The following is a 22,908-nucleotide window of genomic DNA, read 5'->3' on the forward strand; positions in this document are numbered from 1 at the left end:
TGAATAATAAGATAATTAGCTTATAATTACTATAACTGAATATATAAATGGAATTATTTGTTATTCAGAAACGGTATTAAATACAATATTAATAGTATAAATGTTAAGAAAAATTGATATATCTGGTAAAAATTAATTTGCCAATCTAATGTATCAATGCTTAATAAAACGGTTTTTCCTGAACAATGGTGAGCAAACGTTAAAATTGGATCACTGCAGATAAATTGAAAATGCAAAACTGAATCAAGAACGTTTCATTTTGTGTTAAAACATGTGAATTAATATACTAGATTACATATGATTGATTTGCAGTATACAAGTAGTGCAAAAATATTTATACTTTACAATCAGTAATACAACACTGTGTTTATTTTTTATTTTGCTGTTATTAATGTAATATGTGTTATTTATGAGTTAAAGCTAATGTAATAGACTACAAACGCGTTTATTATTTGGTTACGGTCAGTGAAATATTTAAATAGAAATCATAAATTAAAATCTTTTGCAACATCTTGATTGATCGCGTAGCGATCTCGAGGTATTCTGTGTAGCCATTGAATATTTTATAAAGCTGCGAGTCAGTTCGATTTGCGCTTTGAGTCTTCAAACGCGCTGAAATTCAAATATAAAAATTCAAAGCATATATTTATTCTATAAAAGCGTATTTTTAAAGAAAACGTTCTTTTTGAGTGATTTGATTGATTGTGAGAACGTATAATTTGACAATTGCTTTTTTGTATTATATTTTTTACTTCCGTGGCGCCACGATTCTGTTACGTTATTCAATGTACAATTGAAATTTGCCTTGTGCATTGCCGGCAGCAATCAACTTCCTGCCATGTGGATGCTTCTAATGATAAAAGTGATTACTTGGAATTTGTAATTTAATCGCTTACTGTTACATTGTAGATCGGAACCTCTTATGGTGCGTTTTCGTATCACACCATTGTCTTCCTGGAGGAAAATGAGTTCCAGTAATTCCAGGCAATAATGAGCAAACTATCTATCTCCATCTTTCATTGCACGAGTGAATCTGCTCTTATTTTCACGCACAAGGTGCAATCTCTCACGGTACTGCATAATATTCTTTATTCTTTTAATTAGGAATAAACTCTTTGTTTTTTTTTCTATCGATATTTATATATTGCCTGTGTGCGTATATTGTAAAGAAAATAAATTCGCAAATAAGACATACATATTTTAAGCTATTTCACGTTTTTTTTTTTATTATAAAATATTCTTAAATGTTTAGTTTAATATTTAATACTATACAAAATATTTGAAAAATTGACAGTTGTAATCATCACACACATAAAGCAGAGAATTATTAAATTTAATATTTATTTATTTTTAATTATTATATATTTTTATATATTTTAATTATTATAAATTATTATATATTTTTAACTATTTAATAATTTTATAATAATGTTTATTTATTATAACACAAATAATATAGTTTATAATTTTCCTCAATTTGGAAATATTTTAAGAACCGATTCATGCGAAACGTCTCATAAACGGTTTATCTTCTTAGCTTCTTTCATACAACATACAATTATGCTTCGCGAAAACTTTGGGGGAAGTATTGTCAAGATTTCGAGGGTTATATGAAAATATATCCTGCATATATAAATCGCAAGCAAATAGCCTCTCTTTCTCACTGTGGCACGTACATGCAAATATGAATTTTCCATATTCGCTCGCTTTCGGTTATGTAACGTGTTGTCGTACGGGAATAGGAAGTCCGCGGAGTACAGAACGACGTGGGGACGCCTACAAATACGAGAATGGGCGAGCAAGGTCTTTACCGTCGGGTGGATCGAAGTGGCTTTGCCGCTGAGCCGCACGAATAAATCGGCGGTGCGGAAAAGCGGATATGCGTTGCTTTGCGTACGGCCACCCGTCGCATATCTCGCTCCGCGCGCCGTTGAATTTGTCCCGAGGAAATAAATAGGAAAACCGGAGCGATATCTTTCGAAAACCATCGTCGCGTCGGTCCTTCTCTTCTTCGCTAAAACTTTTCGACTGGAGAAAAGGTGTAAAAGTCGTCGAGGCATTTATTTACGTTTACACATGAAAAGTCACGAGTATAGTTTCACGTTATATGTATATTTTTCTTTTTTCACATAAGTATGTATATACATTTTTTTTCTAGTATATATGTATATGTATATATATATATATATATATCTTATAGAAAATTTCAAATCAGATACAGATTTCTTTTTTATATACAAAAATAACTTTTTAATATAAATATTCGTTAGTCGAGAATTGGTTGAAACAAATCAATTTTTTCGATGCTAAAAGTTAAAAACTAATGTACAGTAACCATCTCCTTGACTTTATCGAAAAATCAGTTGAAAGTAATTTACATAACGGGAAGGAAAGCAGTGAACTGAATATAGATATAAACATTTCCCATCAAGATTCGTTAACTTCTTAATGGGTTTGGTTTGAAACTTTCCATCATCTTGATATACTTGGCCGTCGAAATATTGTCTTGAAATAATACGCGCGATGAAGACGAATGACCTTCCCCTAAGTGATCTTCGGACATATCAATAACTAAATTAAACACAATAATTAGAATACGAAATACAAGGTATATTTACTTCCGACTATAAGAAATTCTTCTTCGAACCACAAAATTTGATAAACGGTTTAAGAACAATAAAACTGAATATAAAAATTCAGAGATTATTATAAATTATAAATTATTACGATTGCCTCAATTTTATCCTCAATAGAATCATTTCTAGCACAAAAATTTGAAATATATATTTATGTAGGCAAAAGCAGTGGAAAATAGAATTATGCACATATTACAAATTATGTATATATTTATGTGATGAATTCACCCGTATGTGTGACTTGGAATATAGAGTATGATATGTGTAGATAAATGTATATGGTATGTGAACGTGTCTATGTGTACGAACGAACTTGGGAGGCGTGTTACAATGGATTTTCCAATTTCACGTTGTCTTCTCGTTCGCGCATCGACGCTTCCACCCGTCGGCATCATCCTCCGCCCTGGCTTGGTCGAAACCCCCTTCGGTAAGCTTAACTTTGGAAGTATGTGCGGCATGTTTGTGTACGGCTGTGATTTACTCGCTCTTCGAAAGGTACTGCTCGAGCTTCTCTCTCTCATGGAGGAAGTGAATCTCAGAGCGACGGTGATGGTAAAGCGGGGTGGCAGGCGCGGGCGAAATTTGTCGATTTCGAACCCTCCGAGCGTGGTGAATTCGTCGATATATACCGCTAGGGCATCCGATGTATCGCGAACCGTCTTGGAAGCTTCTCGTAACACGACTGGCCGCGGGCGTTACTGGAAACCCTGAGTAAACTTCATTCTAGTCACATAGAACTGATATCGCGGCTTCTTGAAGCGGCACGATCTTGAAACTGGTGGCAAGACTACTATCTAGACATACTGTTCCGGATTTAATGGAAAAGACTAAGTCGTCTGCTAGATAAGCCACGTGTACAATTGAAGTTGCAAAAATAATAAAGCATACAGAAAATATATAATATTATTTTATTCCTCTGAAGAGAATTTTTTATGAGTTTTGATATACAGATCTCTTTGGAGGAGATAAAATTTTATCATCGAAACAATTTTAATCTTAATCTTTCACAAGTATATTAAATATTAAATTCTTAATTTTTTCTATTGCATTACAATATGTTTTGATTTAATTAAAAATTTAATAAAAATCTAGCTTAGAAATTGAGTATATAAAATAAACGTGTAATTAGAACTAGATAATTACGTTAAATATAATAAACATAAGAATATCTCTCTCTCTCTCTCTCTTTCAACAATTGTTATATGGTAATTGGTGTATAACATGGCACAGGCGTTTTATATAATTTAGCGCTTTTTTACAGAGAAGCTTGACTGTTTTATAAAATCTTAAATTTTTGTAGGCCAGTGTTTTATAAAAAGACTAATTTTTTTGTAAAAATGCTGAATTTATAGAGTCTGTGACATCTATTATACCTTCTGTCATAATGTAATGACGTTTAGGAAGAGTCATTTAATAAAACGTCAGATGTTATTCAACACAATACATTTTCTCACAACATACTTTATGCAGCCAATTATAAAGTTTTGTAAGGATAACGAGAATATTATGGAGAGAATGACAACGCCCGGTATGTTTCTCGGTAAAGAGCGCGTCGTGCTTCTTCATGCTATTGAGATAAGAATTACTCGTCAAGATGAATAATAGTCGGGTCGCAATGCGCGTTACGAGATCGCAATTTCTCAAAACCTCGGCGACTTCTGCAGCCGGCTTCTCTTATTTTACTGTTACTCGGTATTTTCGATAGATTGAATGCGCTTGTTAGAGTTATGCTAGCGTAGCGTGATACCGAATCCAGATTACAGGCAAAGTTTGATTACGTTGCACGCCAAGTAACTTGAATAATAATGATCCGGGATGAAAAATGTGACCTCTCTCCAACTCGCGGGACGTGTATTCGAACGAACGAGCAAACAGGTCGCGTTGAAATCGAGATGAAGACGACATCGAGAGGAGATACTCGGCATCATATCGGACAGCCTCGCGTGGGTATCGCTCGTATCGCACCAGGCGTAGACTAGGCAAAAGGAATGTAATAAAAAGAACGATACGTATCCTTTGTTCCTGTACACACGATGTTATGAGGAAGCGAATACAATAATAGGCGCACATTATACTAACAATGGTGTTGGAAGGGATAAGGTGCAATCCCTTTATACGTCTCTACGCACGCACACACATATAGTCTACGTGGCCAACAATGAACTCATATTCTCATGTTTCCCCCGACTCTTCCCACCTTCATGATTGTTGAACCACACTTCCACTGTGACCTTAAACCGTAAACTTGTTTGAAACCCTAATGCTGTACTATGCCAATCGTCACTGTGAAGAGGACATGTTCACAGTGCGCGCTTAATTTGCTCTTGCATGGGAGGTCTGGCAATCCGTGAAGCAATTTCTCCACGTATTCACATGAGAATTGTGTATACAGATTCTTATCAACACTTGAAATCAATACTCTATTAATATCATCAAAATTATATTATATTATTAAATTATATACACACACACACACACATATATATATATATATATATATTTGTTTATTTATTTATTATTTTCCGCCTTGTCTAAAGATAAAGAGGATTTAGAGATTTACGTGACGCATATTGAATTAAAATATAACTTAGTCATCTAATTCATTCTCGATTAGAAATTTTTTTTAACAGCGTCTTAAGTAATTTTTTACTTGTCACAATATACTGAATTTTTTTCTAACAGATTATCGCGATATGAATTTTAAAATAGCATGCAAATTAAAACTAAAATTTTTTTTAAATTTATATTACTAATAGAATAATTATAATTACAATCATGGATACACTGAATATTACAAAAGTCTGACAATTAATTTAATATTTTAGCTAGGAAAGTATGTATATTTTAGTTTCAATTTACATATACATATGCTAAAGAAATAATATATTTATATAACAATAAAGTGATATTATAAAGAAAAAAATATAGTGGTAGACTAATTAACTTATTAACTGACTTTGTACATAACAGTTTTTATTTATTTCTTTAAACAGTTATATTTAAAAATTAAATCTCACACATATATATTTTTCTATATCAAGAAATATAAATAAAAAATGTAAAACCTCTGTGAATAAATGATATTTAAAAAATATTATTTAGTTGCTTAATGAGCAGAACAATGTACGTGCGAGATAGTTCGTGGATAAATGTAGGCAGAGTTTGATATCCCCTTGCTTCAATTACACCTCCATCAACCTAATTGCATATTGGATACACGAAACAGAGGCGTTTCGTCTTTCGTTCGGTAGGATACGCTGCATGTTCTACGGGTCACTTATTCTGGTAACGAACGTGTTAGTATTGCATTTTTACCATTATGCGAAATTATTTTAGCTTCTAAATGCTTGTACGCCCGCCAATTGGCGGCGTATACATTGTGTTTAAACGATTTAATCAGAAGATCGTTACACCAGAGAAATACGAAATAGGAAAGTGGATTTCAAAATAATTTATCATACTGAATCTGATTTAGAGATGTGTGTATGCAGTTTTTTGCATTTCAAACATTTAAAATTAAAATTTATTATGTCATAATACACACATACATATATATATATATATATATATTGATTATTTTGCAATAATCTATTTCTATCAAATGTAGAAAAAATGGAGATCAAATGATGCGGTATTGTCGCTACACTAATTGTAAGTACATAAAAAGCGATTGACCATGCGATTATGTTCGACATATCGACATATCGAAATACTATCGAATAGCTGTAATTTTTTATCAAACATATTTTTAATTAGAATTAAAATATCTCTAGAATTGCAATTAAAAATTTAACAGCACTTTTTTCATGCAATCTTGATATAACTTTTCAATTGTTATTAATTCGAATAAAATTAATGCAATTATTCTTGAATTTCAACGAAATTCAGAAGTTAGTCCACGAAACAATTTGATAATTTTTTTCGCAGAAATAATAATTATCGTAGATCTAATTAATCTTATAGTAAATAGGGCAATGAGAACGAATTATAATTGTATCGATGAAATTCAAATAACTTTATGCATATTTATAAGCACATATAGATACACGTGTAACGTATTTTTAATGTCAAACTTGTATAAAATTTCCTACAAACAATTTTGGATTACTTATTAGGTTTTACTAATAACAATATATGCATTAAAGCAATATCTATGTATCCAACAAATTTATAAATATATTGCGCAATTTATTTATTTAAAGTAGAAACCGAAGCGATAGGGAAATGTAATTTTTAATTTATTGTGTAATATTTACAGACAGCATTTTTTTAAATAATATTTTTTTCTTGATTTGAATGTATCTCACATCACTTTAATTAAATTTTTTGCTGGTATGTAATTGATTATTATTATTATTATTTTCGGATTGAGAAGTTAAATCGCCGAATCGAATGGTTTAAATAAGCTATAATGAGAAAGCTATGCTATATCGATGTATATTCTTACACATTTATAATCAATTAAAAATGTAAGAATCAGAATATTCAGGATAAATGTTAAAGCGTCAAATATTCGATATAACATTTACAATACGCAGACGTCCTTTGGCCTACAACCTTGAGGTTTGTTTACGGTACGAGTACGCGTACGTATACATCGTGGCATTCCAGTGAGGGAACTCGAGTCGGTAGGTCGTATAGCACGATTCGCGCCGTATGTTGTCCGCCTGTCGAAACGCAATTATATTCTCTACTAACAATTAGCAATTATCAACTCGTACAATTAATTAACTGCATGATTGAAGACTGAATGTACCAAAGCAACAGTTATTTGTCGAAACAAATATTTCGCACAATTTATTCGAAGAACGAAACGATGACAAGGGAATTACGGTTTTTGTTGCGACAAATTTAGAACAAAAATTACTTTCTAACAATATATATCTTGTATTCGAATATATCTTGCATCGCAATTAAGAATCAATCGATTGATTAATAAATTTCTGATACATTGAACGAAACACTTTTGTACACATTTATATTATATTGTATTAATTTTGCAATATATAATATACATTATAATTTATTTTTTATAATAAAGAAAGTATTTTATACCGGCGAGGCAATTTGATCTGCGCTTGGTGCTCGTGTTTTGGAATATATACATATACTTATATTGAAATGTAATATAATATATTTTCTTTTAATTATATAAAATAAATTATAGATTAATTACATTAAAATTATATAATATAATTCATTGGCTACACTCATGCGTGTATATACAATAAAAATTTTTTTATTATTTTCGACACTGCTATAATTTACGTTTTATATATGTATGTTACAGATAAACGTAGCTTTTCGATATAATCAACTCCACTGTTGCGTATCGTATATCTGTGAATATTTTATGGTAAAAAACCGCTAAAGACATAAAGTAATGTCTTAATTAAAAAAAAATTTTTTTAATTAATTAACATTGATAGGAGAGCTTAGTACTTGAAAGATTTATTTTAAAGGGAAAACCTAAGTATCTTAAATACAGCATTCATCGTAGTTCGTCGCGTTTTAATTCGCAAACGCTGTACAAAAAAATCGCGTGTTTGTTGCTATTTCGATTTGTTTTTATTCGAGGTTGATCCTCGGGATTTGAAACGGAATATTTGAATGTTTTCGATCGTGGAATTCAAAAGTGTCGTGCGTTTATAAGTGCGGGAGTGTCGTTTACCGTCGTGCGTGCGGGTTAAGGCATCCTGACGACCCTGACAACCCTGACAACCCTGAGAGGAGGAGCAGGCCTAGGAGGCATCAGGCGCCGAGGGAGCAACCTTAGGGTAAGTTATTATTTATATTTTATATTTCAATATTTTGTTGAGCGTACATATTTATTCCTATTTACTTGATTTCTATATTTGAATAATTTAGTAAGAATGAGAGAAAAAAAAACTTTTAAATATGATACCTTATAAAGTATGATACCTTAAAAAAACTTGTATTTAACAAACAATAGTTTAAGGAATTATGTAATTATTCATTAAATATCTGTTATTATGCCAAATTATATATATATATATATTATATTTATATATAAAGTTTGTAATATTAAATATCAAATTCGATACGTATAATAATAATTTTTTAATTATTTTAAGCACTGCTATTTGAGTGATCATTTTTTTTTATATTTGCATGTTGCAGATTAATCTAGTTTTTCAACATAATCTGCTGTTGCGCATCGTATCCGTGAGTAACAAACTTTTATAAAATTTGATAAAAAACTGCTAAGTACATATAAATAATGTCTTAATTTTTAAATTTTTATTCAGTTAATTTTTAATATTTTATTTAATTAATTGCATATTTCGTTACTTTTTAATGTATTTGGCATGTTTTTTTATCTTTTTCTAGAAATATTTTTTTTTCAAAATATAATTATTTATCTTGTGGCAATGCCATTCTGTTCAAGTAACGTTATTTTAAAAAGAAGCGTGCAATTATCGATACTCGCAAATAATAAAACTGTAGACAACAACTTTCTTCTTCACGCAATTCATACAATATTAGACAGAACATACATCTTGCGAGAATATCCGCTGCTCTCCAAAGTGGCAGACGGAAGCAAAATTAAGAGCCGCCGCGGCGATGGCAGACGATGGATGTAACTTCTTTCGATCGCCGTCTCGGCCTAATGATTTTGTTCCACGTTCCATCGCGAGTCGCGTCCACGTTTTTCTATCGCGGTCCCGATATTCCGCGATGCGCTGCACGCCGATACGCAGCACTCGAGTTCCGCATTCAGCGTAGCAGTAACACGTGTTTCCTGGTCTTAGATCTCTCCTACTATCTCTCTTTATTTATCGTTTCACGTAGTCCCCGCGGTTAGGTGGCTCGGGACTTTTCCGGGGCCCGTCTTAATGAGCCCCGGCAATCACCGTCGCTCGCGCATTCTTCGGGATCCCGGTACCCACGTTTCGTGACGCGACGCGTTCCGCTCGCATCCGCAACGAAAGTGCGCGCATTACTTTACACATGCTGGATATTAGACGATGCACCGTTTCAACTTCACCGTGACCACGACATTTTTGCCGTTGCATGCGCGTTATGCTATGTATTTACTATTTTCTTTAATTAAAATAGTACAGAATTTTTAATTAAAATAGTACGCAAATTTTTAATATTCTTCTTAAAATATGCAAAACTGCGCTCATATATTGTAGTATCTTTAACAAATAAGTAATGTATTTTTTAGACTTTCTCCGACATAAAAAATCGATATCTATGTTAGATTAATGTAATGTGAGAAGTCTTTTAAACAGAATTAAGTTTTAATATTATAAACAGCATATTAAATTATTTATTAGAATGCATTGATATACTATAACGTATGCTGAAAAATAATTAATATATAATAGCTTTAGCAACGTTTATAATTATTATAGGTATTATCGCAATTTTTTTGTTAACATTAACATTAAATAAAATAGCGTATTATAAATAGATTACACAATAAAAGATAGCATGCAGCACGAACTACGCGATGAACAAAAACATATGATATGATGCAAATTCTGTAAAAGCAATTCGAATTTGCCAGGCGAGAATTTAAATTACTTTTGAACAGTCTGAATTACAAGGCAACATCAAAATTGTCTTTGAGCAATTCACATCCGCGATTCGTGCAATAGAATTCATTTGAAGCGTGCACGATATTCGTCAAGGAATTTGAGCGCTGGCACGATAAAGGATACGATTAAAGTGCACAGTTAATGTGCTTACAATTTCGTCGTAGCTTTTACAATCTTGTCGTATGAAACAAGCAAACATTTCTTTTTGATCTTACCGTGAAAATAAAATAGAAATTGCGCATTGTTACTTTTTCGTTGATTAAATAATGAATAATATTATTTTACATAGTATGTATATATTTTTGTGAATATACATACGTATAGTTTTTTAATTCATTTTGATAAAAATTTAGCCTTAACATCAAATAAGAAAAACTATTCAAATTTGTTCGAAATATTTGATGATATAGTGATATTGATTAATTATTTCCATTGCCATAGATTATTTCAAAGGATAAGCAATTCAGAACTGTTACAAAATTAATGAGTGAGGTGATGTAAATGCGAATTCTCTATGAAGAGAGAAACCTGCATCATTTTCATACTAATTATAACAATTTACAGAGAAACTGCGTAGAAAATGAATATATAATGTCTACAACGAATAATGTCGTTAATTAAAAATTATATAATTGCAACAAAATTATTAGAGAGCTGCTAACTTTATTAATTAATACGACTATGTAAAACTAAATATACTACATCACAAATTCAGGTTAGGCGGATTTAAAGTTAAAATAATGCTTGTTAATAATTATTGAGAAAGTCGTGATTCCACTAACAGATTATTTATAAACTTTTAGTTATTGAAATAATTGATAGAGTATACGAGATGTAAGCAGTTATAAAAATCTTTCTATGAAAATATACATAAATGTCTTTTTTTTTTTGTTTTCATGTCTAAATAATTTACAGTTTTTGCATATTTAATTGCTACTTGTCCGCGAACATCACATAATTTGTATTTTTTATTATTCATAATTAGACACAACCTCACAATTTCTCTTTTTTCTCATAATCCTCTTTATATTTGTAAACACAAAAACTTAATCAACAAACATAAATTTTTTAAATATTTTTTTATTAAAATTTTTTGAAATGTTTGCTAAATAAAAATCAAAAATATACGCTACATTTTAGCTATATGTTATGTTCATTGCGTTTCTATCGGAACAAAATTTGTTTATTAGAACGAAACTTTTGGAAAATTCGTGCTAAAATTGAACGTATCAATGTAGCAGAGTGATTAATCATTACCACGGCAACGCGTGTCGTGCGAGAACTTTAATTGAAACGCAGTATGGTGGATTCTTTTTTTGTTTTGTTTGAGGCCACCCTGGAGCCGAAATCCGTGGACAGAGGAGAGTGAAAAAGAGAGACAACGATACACAGTGCGCTCTGACTGAGCAATTTGCTTGCTGGTAACATGACCGACGAATAACGTTTAATTGCCACGTGCGAAATTAGGACGACGCGACAGTTCGCCACGCGCTGCACCTAAACGCGATTGCTTTCGTTTCCGCTGTTGCGAGCGCCTTTTTCTGCGTTGGTCGTGCACACATTCCACAAATCGTGTTTTTTAATTAAATGTATATCTCTCCCAGCGCCGGGAAATCGTGAATAATCTAGCGCGAAAAATACACGAAACGGTGAAGTGTGGCAAAATTGTGTAAAATGCATGAACTAATATTATTTAGAATATTAATCGACAGTTTTGGATATGATTTTCATTATTATTTCAGAATTTCTAAAAAGTTCACTTTTAAATCTCTGGAAAGTTTATTTTAAAATGTTTAAAAAAGTCTATAATCTCTTTGAAACCTAATCTGAAAACGTTTACTAAAACTACTTGTTATAAAACTGCAATCTAGATTATGATATGAAAGATATCCGTAATCCTTAATTTGTTTTCTATAGAAAAATAAGAAAAATGCTCTCATCTTTAGATACATGCGAATTATAAGGGAGGAAAAATCAAATATAATTAGACCTCAGGTACAAATTATTGTACAAATACGGAATACAATAACTAACTCAAATATGTGAATATAACAACTAATTCAGAGTTTTATATTGCCAAGATTTATGTGTGAATGTGTGTGTGTGTTTTAAACAATTTTCTTTCTTAATAAAAATTTAACGTGAAAATATTGCCTTTTTTAAAACTCGTTTTATAGTTCTAAATAATATCTGTACATATTACATATAAATTAGATACAATCAAGGCTAAAAATATATTAGGAATTATACTGATAGCTATCGGAAATTCGTTAAATAAGATTTTATCTATTTGCTTAAAGTTTAATTTAATCTTTGATTGCTTATAACAAAAACTATTGTAGTAATGCTCCTTCAGTGAGATAAATAGAATCGTCCTAGTTTAGTTTTTAATATCTGTAATTGAAAAATATTTATTTTTATTCAAAAAAATGTGAACATCTATAGAAAAATAGCTTGAATAGAAACAATATATAGAATTAACACATTTCATCTTTCTATATATAAAAAAAGTGATATAATAAATAACGCGCGCGATTGTTCTTTATTATTTGATAAAGTAAAATATAAAAAGACTGTTTTATTCTAAATAAATATAATCGTGGAAGGTGGATTATAACATATGTATAATAAATATTTTTGCTGTAGCTGAGTTGCATAATTATCATTGATTTTTAACATTTGATCATTAAAAATTAAAAGTTAACTAAAGATTAAGATATATTTTTAATTTTTACTCCAAAATTTTCGCAAATTGTAATTATCATATTACAAGCTATTTTTCGATTCTGTTTACTTATTTATTCCTTTTTTTTAAAATATTATAGCAATTTAGTCAATTTAATTAATAACAAAGTTAGCTTTTTTTTCCTCAGAAATAAAGCAAATTATACTATATTTTCTCTATGTTAATTCAACTAATTAAAAACACTGTTGGTAGTTACTGTCTGGTTGTCTGTGCAGCTGGTATGCACGTTGTACAGAATTTCCGTTGTAACTTTGTTACAACAAGGAATGCATACCTTCTCCTTAATTCTCTACTACTTCTTTGAAATGGAGCCGTGGTGTCCGAGCGCATGATTGCATTCGTCGGTCGCGATTACATAACGAAGTAGACGAGTGCATGGCCGCGTATTGCGGAAGTTGCGGTATGAAGGTCGCAAGCTAACTATGTTTCTTCGCCACGCACTTTATGCGAACGTAGGTAACTATAAGTGCGAGGGCGAGGTACTTACGCGGCATGAGGAAATTGAAAATTGTCAGAACGAGTTTCGTTGGCGGCCTGAGCGTACGTAATTATATCGTAACCTTCCTCGTCGACGATATATGCGGTTACTAACTCTCCTTCTAGACGATTTTCTTTTCGCGAATATTATGATATGTATTTAGCTCTAAATGATATTTTATTGCATGAGACGCGGATATCATTTTCATTTTTGTCTCAACGTCATTAAAAAATTGGTTAAAATCAAATATTGTATGCTCAATGATGTTATATATTTATCTGCAGAATATGCTTTAAAAGAAATTTCCTAGAGCGTTTTGGTAACGCACTTTTTATCATTTCAAAAGACATTTCCGCTACACAATTACAAACAAATTGATTTCAGTAATAAAAATCGACTAAAATACAAGTTGCCTCTGTTCAGTATCAAACAAGTTCGGATAATATTAATTAAAATTAATATACTCATCTTTTCTTATTTTCCTTTTTGTTCGAGTCAAGCTACATTACTCATAGCATTACATCATATTATAGCAACATTTGCGTGTACAACACTTAGAAGTTTCCTTTCATCTTCAGAGTACACATGATAGCTGATTTCTACATTAAATCCGAGAGAAAAAAAGAAAAGAAGAGAGAAAGAGATCTATATTGTAATTATTTAAATTTTACTCTCTGTTGCATTGTTGCAAAACATCAATATCGCAAACTACAGATAAAGATATTTCGTAGTCACATCTGATTAACCGTCACTACCGTGTGCAAAACGCCGCGAAATAATGAAGTGTAAACAAGTAAAGAAAACTGGCTTCTTTTACCGCGGTCAAGTGCTTTATTACTCGCCGGGTCGAGTGAAGTACTGCCGTCTATATTCATCGCTTGTGTGCACATCCAGTAAACAGTAGAAAATTACGGGTAACACGTAATCGCGACTCGGCGTAGCAACAACGATGTTGCTTCTGCTGATGTTAGCGTTCTTGTTGGCATCGTAGCTTTTCAGCTTGGAGCACAGTCGATTCACTTTAGTCAAGTTTCATCTTTAAACTGCGCACCGTCTTATCCGTCGAGAACGTCGAGAATGAGAAAAGAACGGTGGCAGGATAAGAGGCTGGGTTGGCCGATAGTAGCAAGGGTGGATGATGACTTTTACTAGCAGCCCTCATCCTTACTCTTGTCCGTTATCCGTGGCTTGAAAATGGGCACGTCGAACATCTCGGTGAGGGCGATTTCGAGCGAACTCGAGAATGCATCGCCGACGTAGCGAAATTCTATTTTGTTTCCGTAGACAATGTCGAGACAAAGGTGCTCTCACTATAGTCTTTTGGATTGCACAGAGTGGACTGAAAACGAAATTTCTAGTCTTTCGAGATGAATTTTTGCACGTACCGTAGATACCAATAGTAACTGCTTTTATTACGATCAGTTGTGTCATCTCTTTCAAAAATGTTAAAGTTTACTCTCACCCGGTATTAAATATGTAAAAAACTGAAACGCGAGCGAGAAATAAATTCACACGCAATGTAAAGCCGTCTAAATTTATTTTAGCAAATAATGTTATACAAAATATTTGGGTTAGGAAAAAAAAATCTGCATTTTTTTATATCGATATAGGTTTAAAGAAACAAAAAAGAGATAAAAAATCGGATATATTTTATCCCAATGTATATATTGTTTTATCTTTTAAATTATTTTTTTAAAATTATAATTATCGATGAGAGAGAGAGAATAGAGAGCATGCAAAAAATATGACTACAAATCATGGATACACATCATGGATACACATCATGGATACACATCATGGATGCACATTGGAAAAATTTTGACGTTTATCATCAGAATGCTTTAGAACATTTCCTCTCGATAAAAACGTACTGTAACGCCTTGATAACGCTCTTTTTATCACTTCCGTACAGAAGGCAATATTTCCGCTGCACAATGGCAAACGAATTGGTTTCAGCAAATCAAATAACGGTTTGCTCAGGCTGTAGCGGTGTAGCTATTGTTCTAAGCGGAATATCACATGACACAGACAACTAAACCTGCATTGATAGTTTTTATCCACTTTTTCTTTCGATTTATTCTTTAGCAAACTGAAAAAATCTACTAGTAAAACATTATGCAGATAGTTGAAGCGAAAGTTAAAATTTTTAAATAATTTGTATAATAAACATTTTTTATTATATTACAAGTTACGATAATACAATAATGTTAGTTTTTACTATATATTTTAATTTTGTACTATAATAAAATAAAAAAGGGATTTTAATATTTAATATATTTAATATTTTTTATTATATAATTATGACTTAAAAGTAACTGTAAGTTCTTCTAATAAATCACAATGCAAATTAGACTTTTTTTTTATTCTGTGTTAAATTATTAATATAAGTTAATTGTTTTTGAAAGACAATAGTTATTTAGAAAAAATAATATATGAAAAACATAGAAAGAGGAACATCACATTAATTTAATAATTGTTTGAAAATTATTGCAAAGACAAAATTTTTTTTATGAAGACAATATTCTATTACACATATTATAAAAAACACAGAAAAAATATAGCTATAATTGTACAGCTTTTTCGGATTTAGTTTGTAAAAAGAAAAATGAGCTTTTCAATTTCAAATGATAAGCTCGGTTTGCTGAGTATCTTGAGAAGCGCAAGAGGCTGCGATTATTCAAGGCGGAAATGGGGACACTGGCTCGTGATGACTTTTACGAAGCGCCTGCAGCTAATTTCCATGGTTTGAAAATGGGAGGTTCGAACGACAAAGTCACGGCAGCGCTATTATGAGTCAACTGCAGGATGAAACGACGCTAATGCGTTCAATGAGACCGCATATTATGTCTTTAAAAAAATACTTAACACAAAAAAAATACTTAACAATAAGAAAAAAATAGAAAAAGGAAAATAATTATAGCTCTATAATTTGCTCGTTTGTTAAAACACAATATTTATAAACATACGTATGCATTTAATTAAGTACGTCTAAAAGAGAATATCTGACATTTTTGCCGACTTTTACTACAAAATATGTTTAAAATGTTATTAAAAAATTGTATAAAATACGTAATAGCTTGCTATTTGTGTGTTTATGTAGATAACTGGCAATATCTGGACGATATTTTTTCTTTATATAAAAAATTATTTATTTTAAATGCCGATAATTTTTACAATACTTCAGATTATCCTCATTTGTTGAATTTATTCACGGCGTATCATTCATAGGAATAAATGTGACACGTCGTGTTGTCGTAAATTTTTATCATCATCTTTCTACACATAGCGTCAATTATTTCTTTTTTTGGTAACACAAAAATTTAATTATTCTTACACACATTTTTCTTTACTATTAATCGTCATGCGTCATGCTTTACAAAATCGTGGCATTGCGAAAAAATCCCAAACGTAGCAGACTATTCATGAGTTTTCATCAACAACCTACAAGTTGGCGTTCGATCACTTTAATACGTCACCTTTCGCGATCATGCATCATATATTACGGAGCATACGAGAAGCGGAGGTGCTTACAAGTCCAGGAACTCGTTTCCGAGGATTAGTCCGCCGGAATTACCGATCTGCGGCTCATCATTCTTCGCTCAGCGCTGACTGCTTCGTCACGGAAATGTGAATTTACACGGGCCGACGTTGTACTTGAGCGAGAGAATTCGCACCCCGGCTTTCTTCTCAGGAAACATTATCTAATCTTTCATGCGCGATAACGTCTCCGCTTCCCGAAGATTACCACAAAGTACTACGAGTAATGCCAAGATTCTTGATCTTACGTAATTGGCTACTGCCCGGTTTTCAATGAATATATATGTTTATCGTTAATATATTTATATCGATTTTTTTTTTCTTTCATTGGAGGAAAAAAAAAGAAAAGCTGATTTATTCGACAAATACCAGTAGTTAGAAAGACCCTAAAGTAGATTTTCTCTTCTTTTCTTTCGTCCCGACTAGTTCCTAAGAGGATTATTCACTTTTTTCACGTTTACACATATCTCGCGTGCTACAGATGAAACTGCAGCCTTCGGTTTCGAAGTATCAATATATTCCAGAACCTGTGATAGAATCTACATCACGTATATTACATAACACGCGGACTTAAATAAATTGCCTTTCTTATCTTGCTATCGCGAAACCGTTACAAAGTTTTTACGCGTTAATAAAAAATGCAAGTCATACGTTACGCAACTTTCTAGAAATGTAATTATCTAATAATATAACTGAAAGCCTTTAAAGAAAAGAAAAAAATCGACACGAATCTATGACGTCTAATTATTAACACTTGCAAATTTGCTCTACGATTATTTGTGTTATTTATGACACACGATATATATTTTAAAGTAGAAGAGAAAATGGCGAGGTATAAAAGATACCAAACGATCACCGTATCTCTTGATTTTTGCCAAGAACCATTTCGATATCGATCCCGAGCACGTCTCGATTCGGCGCAACTCTCGGCGCAAAGTTTGACACCGTAAACTGGTTTAGCGAAAAATGGCTTAACTTGAAGTAGCCGGCTCCATAACGCCTCTTCCGCCGGCGGGCGCTATACAGCTACGATAGACTTGATTGTGATTTAGAGCGACGGCGGCTTTGATCCGGTAATTGAGTAACCGTTCTCACGTTCCTGCGAGCATGATATTTAGATGCCGGCCACAACTCGCTTCTAGCAATATCTTGACATTTAACTGACAATATGGATGTCATTACGTACGTGATTTTATATGAATCGTAAAATATCAGAATATATGAGATTATCTCCTATCAGAGACTTTAATTCCTTTTATTCGTAATATTAATTGACACATTTTTGGTTTCTTATTTCTTACTGACACTTTTTAACCATTTAAAACTAATTATTAACAATATTTTATATCTAATATTATTTATTATTTTTACTGTTTAAACGTGACAGTCAAAAATTTGAAGAACTTAGTTTTTAACGTAATGATGAAGAACTTTTTTAGGTTGACTTAATTTTTGATGTTTATACGCATATATAGAGTTACTATAATTTACATATAATAAGAGATTAATTAAATCTGACGATTGGAGCTGCAATTGCAGCTTAGAATTAATTTTTTAAAATATAAATTTTACGAGCTTAATCTGTATTGATCTGAAATCTCTATTGATTAACAGTCGTTTTATTAGTTTTTAATCGTTGTTAGCAACTCGCCACACACACGTGCGACAAAAATTGTGTAATCTTATCCGACAGCTGAAATATCGATATACACTGCCAACAGTAAACATAGTAATAACGTGTAAACACGAGCGAATGATTAACAGTGGAAATTTTCAGGTGTTTCCGTGTGCACGTTAAAGCAGGTGTGTAGCGCGAATGAAACATCCTATGTAACTTTATCTGCCGGTCCAATCCTCGGCATATACTGCTGCCAGTAAACTTATACGTCTCACCTCCTGCCGTAATTTAGCTTATCGGGTAGGTGTACACGCACATATAGGACCGACTTGAAATTCTAAACCGCCTGTATTTTATGTATACATCAAAAGTCACTGAAGCTTGCAAGTAGATTTCCTATATCATCATCTAGGAATCGAAATTTGAAACAAGGATTTGTGTCGTGAGAAATTTATGTAACTACATGAACCTGCATTGCGAGAGGCTCAGCGTTGATCGTAGATTGAGCTTACGTATGCAATGGGAGGCATTACGTTCCGTTGATGGACATTTGATAGATACGGAAGAGCTTACGTTCACACAAACGCATGAGCTTTCCTTCTGAATATTTCCTGGAAACGTATGTATGTCCATCAGACATCGGATATATGTACATATATGTATATAGCGAGCTACTGTAATATTATATCATCTATAAATAAGCCAATGTATAACATCTGATTATATATATTCGGACAGAATACGTGCTATTTTATATCATAACTACAACATAAATGATTGTTATTGATTGTTTGAAAAAATAATAGTTGTATAATAATAGTTAAAATTCATAAATGTTTAATGATGATAAAACATATTTAGAATATAGATTAGAAATTAATTTGTTGATTGTTTTTCATCAAAATTTAAAGTAATTTATACACATGAAATTGAAAACTTGTTAATGAGATGTTAACGTATAAATTTCATTTTTATATTTTTCAATTCTTTTGTAATTTATATTGTGTGTCAAACATTAAAATTCTGAGTGATATTTAGCGCAGTTAATAGATGTAATTATTGAAATTATAATGAAAAATTAAAATTTTAAATTTATAATTTCTCCAATTAATATGAAAATTATGAGCCGTTCTTACAAATCATCTATACTTGAAAGTATTTAAAACTTGAAATTTATGACATTTTTCAAATAAGATATATTTTAATAATTCTAAATAACTGATTTTTACATAAAATATAATTTTTCAGTTTCAATAATTCCAAATAGTTAACATTTTGATATTGCTTTTTTATATTTTGACTATGTATTGAATCATAATTGCAGAAAAAAATCTAAATATTATTTCACTGTATGTTATTATAAATTACAAATTATATATGAAAGTGTTTTTGGTTTAATGTCAATATTGTTAGATATTAAAAAAAGATAATCTTCTCAATAATGTTGTACAAGCATTTAAAGTGTTTCACTTGTGATCAATATTTAATAAATAATTTAGTTTTGATTAAGTTTACGTCAATCCCTTGTGACAATGTTCATCAAATATTGGTTAACCACGTCTTTAGGGATTGTTACATATTTAACGGTGATTACGGCGTAAGCTCATATACCGCTAGGGAGAAATTCATTTATTGATTATGTTACAAGGGAAAATGATTATCACATAGAATTTACAACATACATATAATTTATAGAATGATCTAATTTTAATAATATATAAATTTTTGACGTAAATATTTTATACATTTTTTTATAACACCACTTTCTCGGTTTATAATCTTTTATTAATTATGCTTCGCGGAGCGCGTAAAAAAATTTATTTTTAATTTCTACAAATCCAACTGACAATAATGAACGTCGATATATGTATAAATATCGATTCGTATAATTTACTACATTAGTAGCACCTATAAACCTGACAGTTAATTGGTTCGAAAGAATTATTACGTGTCATCAAAGAGATATATCAATATCAATGGTACGTCTAAAAATCTCGAATTTAATATCATGTTTATTAGATGTCAAAGGAAAACTGGCATCACGGTTAAACTCATAAACTTGAAATCTCACGATGTTACTAGCATCCCCGAAGAATCGTTACGTGACGTTGTCATAAAAATCGGGATATAACAGGGGATAGAATTCGAATATCACAAGCCGTGAAATAGTAATTTAATATTATAAAGAACATATAAAAAACTTTTATAATTAAACTTTTGCTTTTTTATGTTGAAATAAATGTGTGAAACTTTACGATATGTTTAACTATATTATACACATACATATACTCTACAAGAAAATTATTTTCTTTGCTTCTCGCAATAGTTTGACACAAAAGATATGTATTTAATTTACGTATCGAATTAACATATAACGATATAACATGCAATAACACACGTTATATTCATAAAATCAATTTCAATAGATGCTTTATTAAATTTATACATTGTTTTACAAAAAGAGACGTGTTTTTATTATTGAAAAACATGCACTGTGCATATAAGTAGTATTTATTTTATTTATTTTACGATTATAAAGAAACTATTTTATTGTACATAAAAAAACATGTGATATTTCAAAATTTCAGTGATTACATGACATTAAGATAATGATCGTATTTAGTACGTATTTATATATATGAATGAATATGAATATTTTTTGCAAATACATGCAGGTATATGCGTGTGTATCCTATTATTCTATTATATTCGACATTATTGGAATCTTATATTCTGCTTATGATATGAATCTTTTTGCATTTGCGAAGCTTCATATCCATAAGCTTTTCCCCTTGTATTATTTATACAATCTTTTATTTTAATTCTATCTTTTTTTTAACTTTCTTTTTTTTCTCTTTTTTTTATTTTTCTCCTACTTATTAAAAATACTTAAATTAAAAAATTACGTAAACATTCTTTTTTTCTGAATATATATTGTAAAAAAAACTGCGTTGCATATTTTCGATTTTTTTCCATAATTAACTTTTCCATAATTATTTTACCATAAAGCAATTATGTAGAATAACAAATTTAGGACATAAAACATTATCTCAACGTGAAATACACAAATGGATTTTTATATTAATATATATATGAAAATAGAAGTACACAAAATTGAGAATCAGCGGTATATCTATGAATTTATTCTTTACATCAAAGAATTTATTCTTTATATTTTTTCAGTCTCCTGAATGCGCAAATATTTCAAAACCATTTTTCTTATGATGTCAGTATTTATCGTTAATAAAGCGCAATATAGAGAAATTATGAGTACATATGACCGTGATTATGATACATATATATATATATGTATATAAAATGCACGTCCAATTTTTATTGATAAAACTAACGATAAATAAAACACGATCGTGAGATGAAAACGTCTCCGTGTTGTTCAATGTGGTCGTTGGATAGCAACTGCTGGCGATTCGTATGGTTCGCTGCGTGTCGTCGTAATCCGGTATCGATTTGCAATCAAGTAAATTTGACAATCGCGACAGACGGATTCCCCGACGATTCGATACAATGGCCGGTCGGAGAAGGAGGTAGCGGGGGAAGATAGAATAGGGGCGCGTTTCCTCTGTTACGCGATGAATGGAGATTTTGAGTTTTATCGCGGAACTAGGCGCCGGCGGGGGAATCGTCCTCGCGCTTCTCATCGTCGTTTGCGACCCCCGAGTTTAGAGCCGGGGAGGGGAGGGGAGGGAATGGGCGGAATTTATTTCAGCTGCATCGATTACCCGCGCGCGGAAATGCGTCCGATGACTCGAGAAAGAGCGCGACGTCGCATCGCTTAACGATGCGCGATGATGAGGCATTACCGGGCATTACCGAGTTGTGGTTCGCGATGGTTACATTAATACGTGACATTTTTTGTCTTTGAGATAGAAGAAAATGCTCACTGAAGAACGTTGCTCACCGTAGCTTAATTATTTTCATTATCTCGCTTGTCTCCCTTGACATTTAGATAATTTTAGATAACGATTCGAAAGAAAAAGAAGGAAAAAAAAAAGAGAGCTAAAAAGATAATCTAATCAGTAATCTTTTGTTACATTAACATTTTTAATATCCCTTGATGGTCGTGTAATATTTATCATGGAAAAGGAGTGCAGTAAAAAATATCTGATGACATGTTTTTTTTAATTTAGCATTTAGTTCAAATCCTCTTTTTTTATATGTAATAATATACAATTTAACGCGTTCTTCAATAAGCTTAATATTTTTTTTGTTTTTTTAATTATATACTTATCTACTTGTGATCACACATAATTTGACACTTGGAAAATATATGCTTCTATATTTCACTTTATACATTGTCATATTAT

At 31.3% G+C, this 22,908-nt stretch overlaps 2 protein-coding genes across 10 annotated transcripts in view; one reads left to right on the forward strand and one right to left on the reverse strand.

Annotated features, from left to right (window-relative positions):
- LOC140666134 (uncharacterized) overlaps positions 1-22,908 on the reverse strand; it is a 59,227-nt gene that overhangs the window by 25,814 nt on the left and 10,505 nt on the right. Inside the window, exon 1 of one of the 3 annotated variants that reach the window (XM_072893003.1) lies at positions 2,950-3,545. The exons of 1 other annotated variant lie outside the window; for it this stretch is intronic. In XM_072893003.1, coding sequence (XP_072749104.1) covers positions 2,950-3,157 — 208 coding nt within the window. In that variant the 5' untranslated portion in view covers positions 3,158-3,545. Of the gene's footprint in view, positions 1-2,949; positions 3,546-16,959; positions 16,980-22,908 lie in introns of those variants that run through there. One more of the 3 variants, XM_072893005.1, reaches the window with a different exon arrangement.
- Neo (ZP and PAN domain-containing protein neyo) overlaps positions 1-22,908 on the forward strand; it is a 287,267-nt gene that overhangs the window by 14,017 nt on the left and 250,342 nt on the right. For 5 of the 7 annotated variants that reach the window (XM_072892974.1, XM_072892978.1, XM_072892977.1 and 2 more), the window contains exons 4-5: positions 7,927-8,413; positions 8,778-8,822. The exons of 1 other annotated variant lie outside the window; for it this stretch is intronic. The gene's annotated coding sequence lies outside the window, so the exon portion shown is untranslated. Of the gene's footprint in view, positions 1-3,041; positions 3,064-7,926; positions 8,414-8,777; positions 8,823-22,908 lie in introns of those variants that run through there. One more of the 7 variants, XM_072892980.1, reaches the window with a different exon arrangement.

The sequence above is a fragment of the Anoplolepis gracilipes genome, chromosome 5, assembly GCF_047496725.1.
Source record: "Anoplolepis gracilipes chromosome 5, ASM4749672v1, whole genome shotgun sequence".
Taxonomy (NCBI): domain Eukaryota; kingdom Metazoa; phylum Arthropoda; class Insecta; order Hymenoptera; family Formicidae; genus Anoplolepis; species Anoplolepis gracilipes.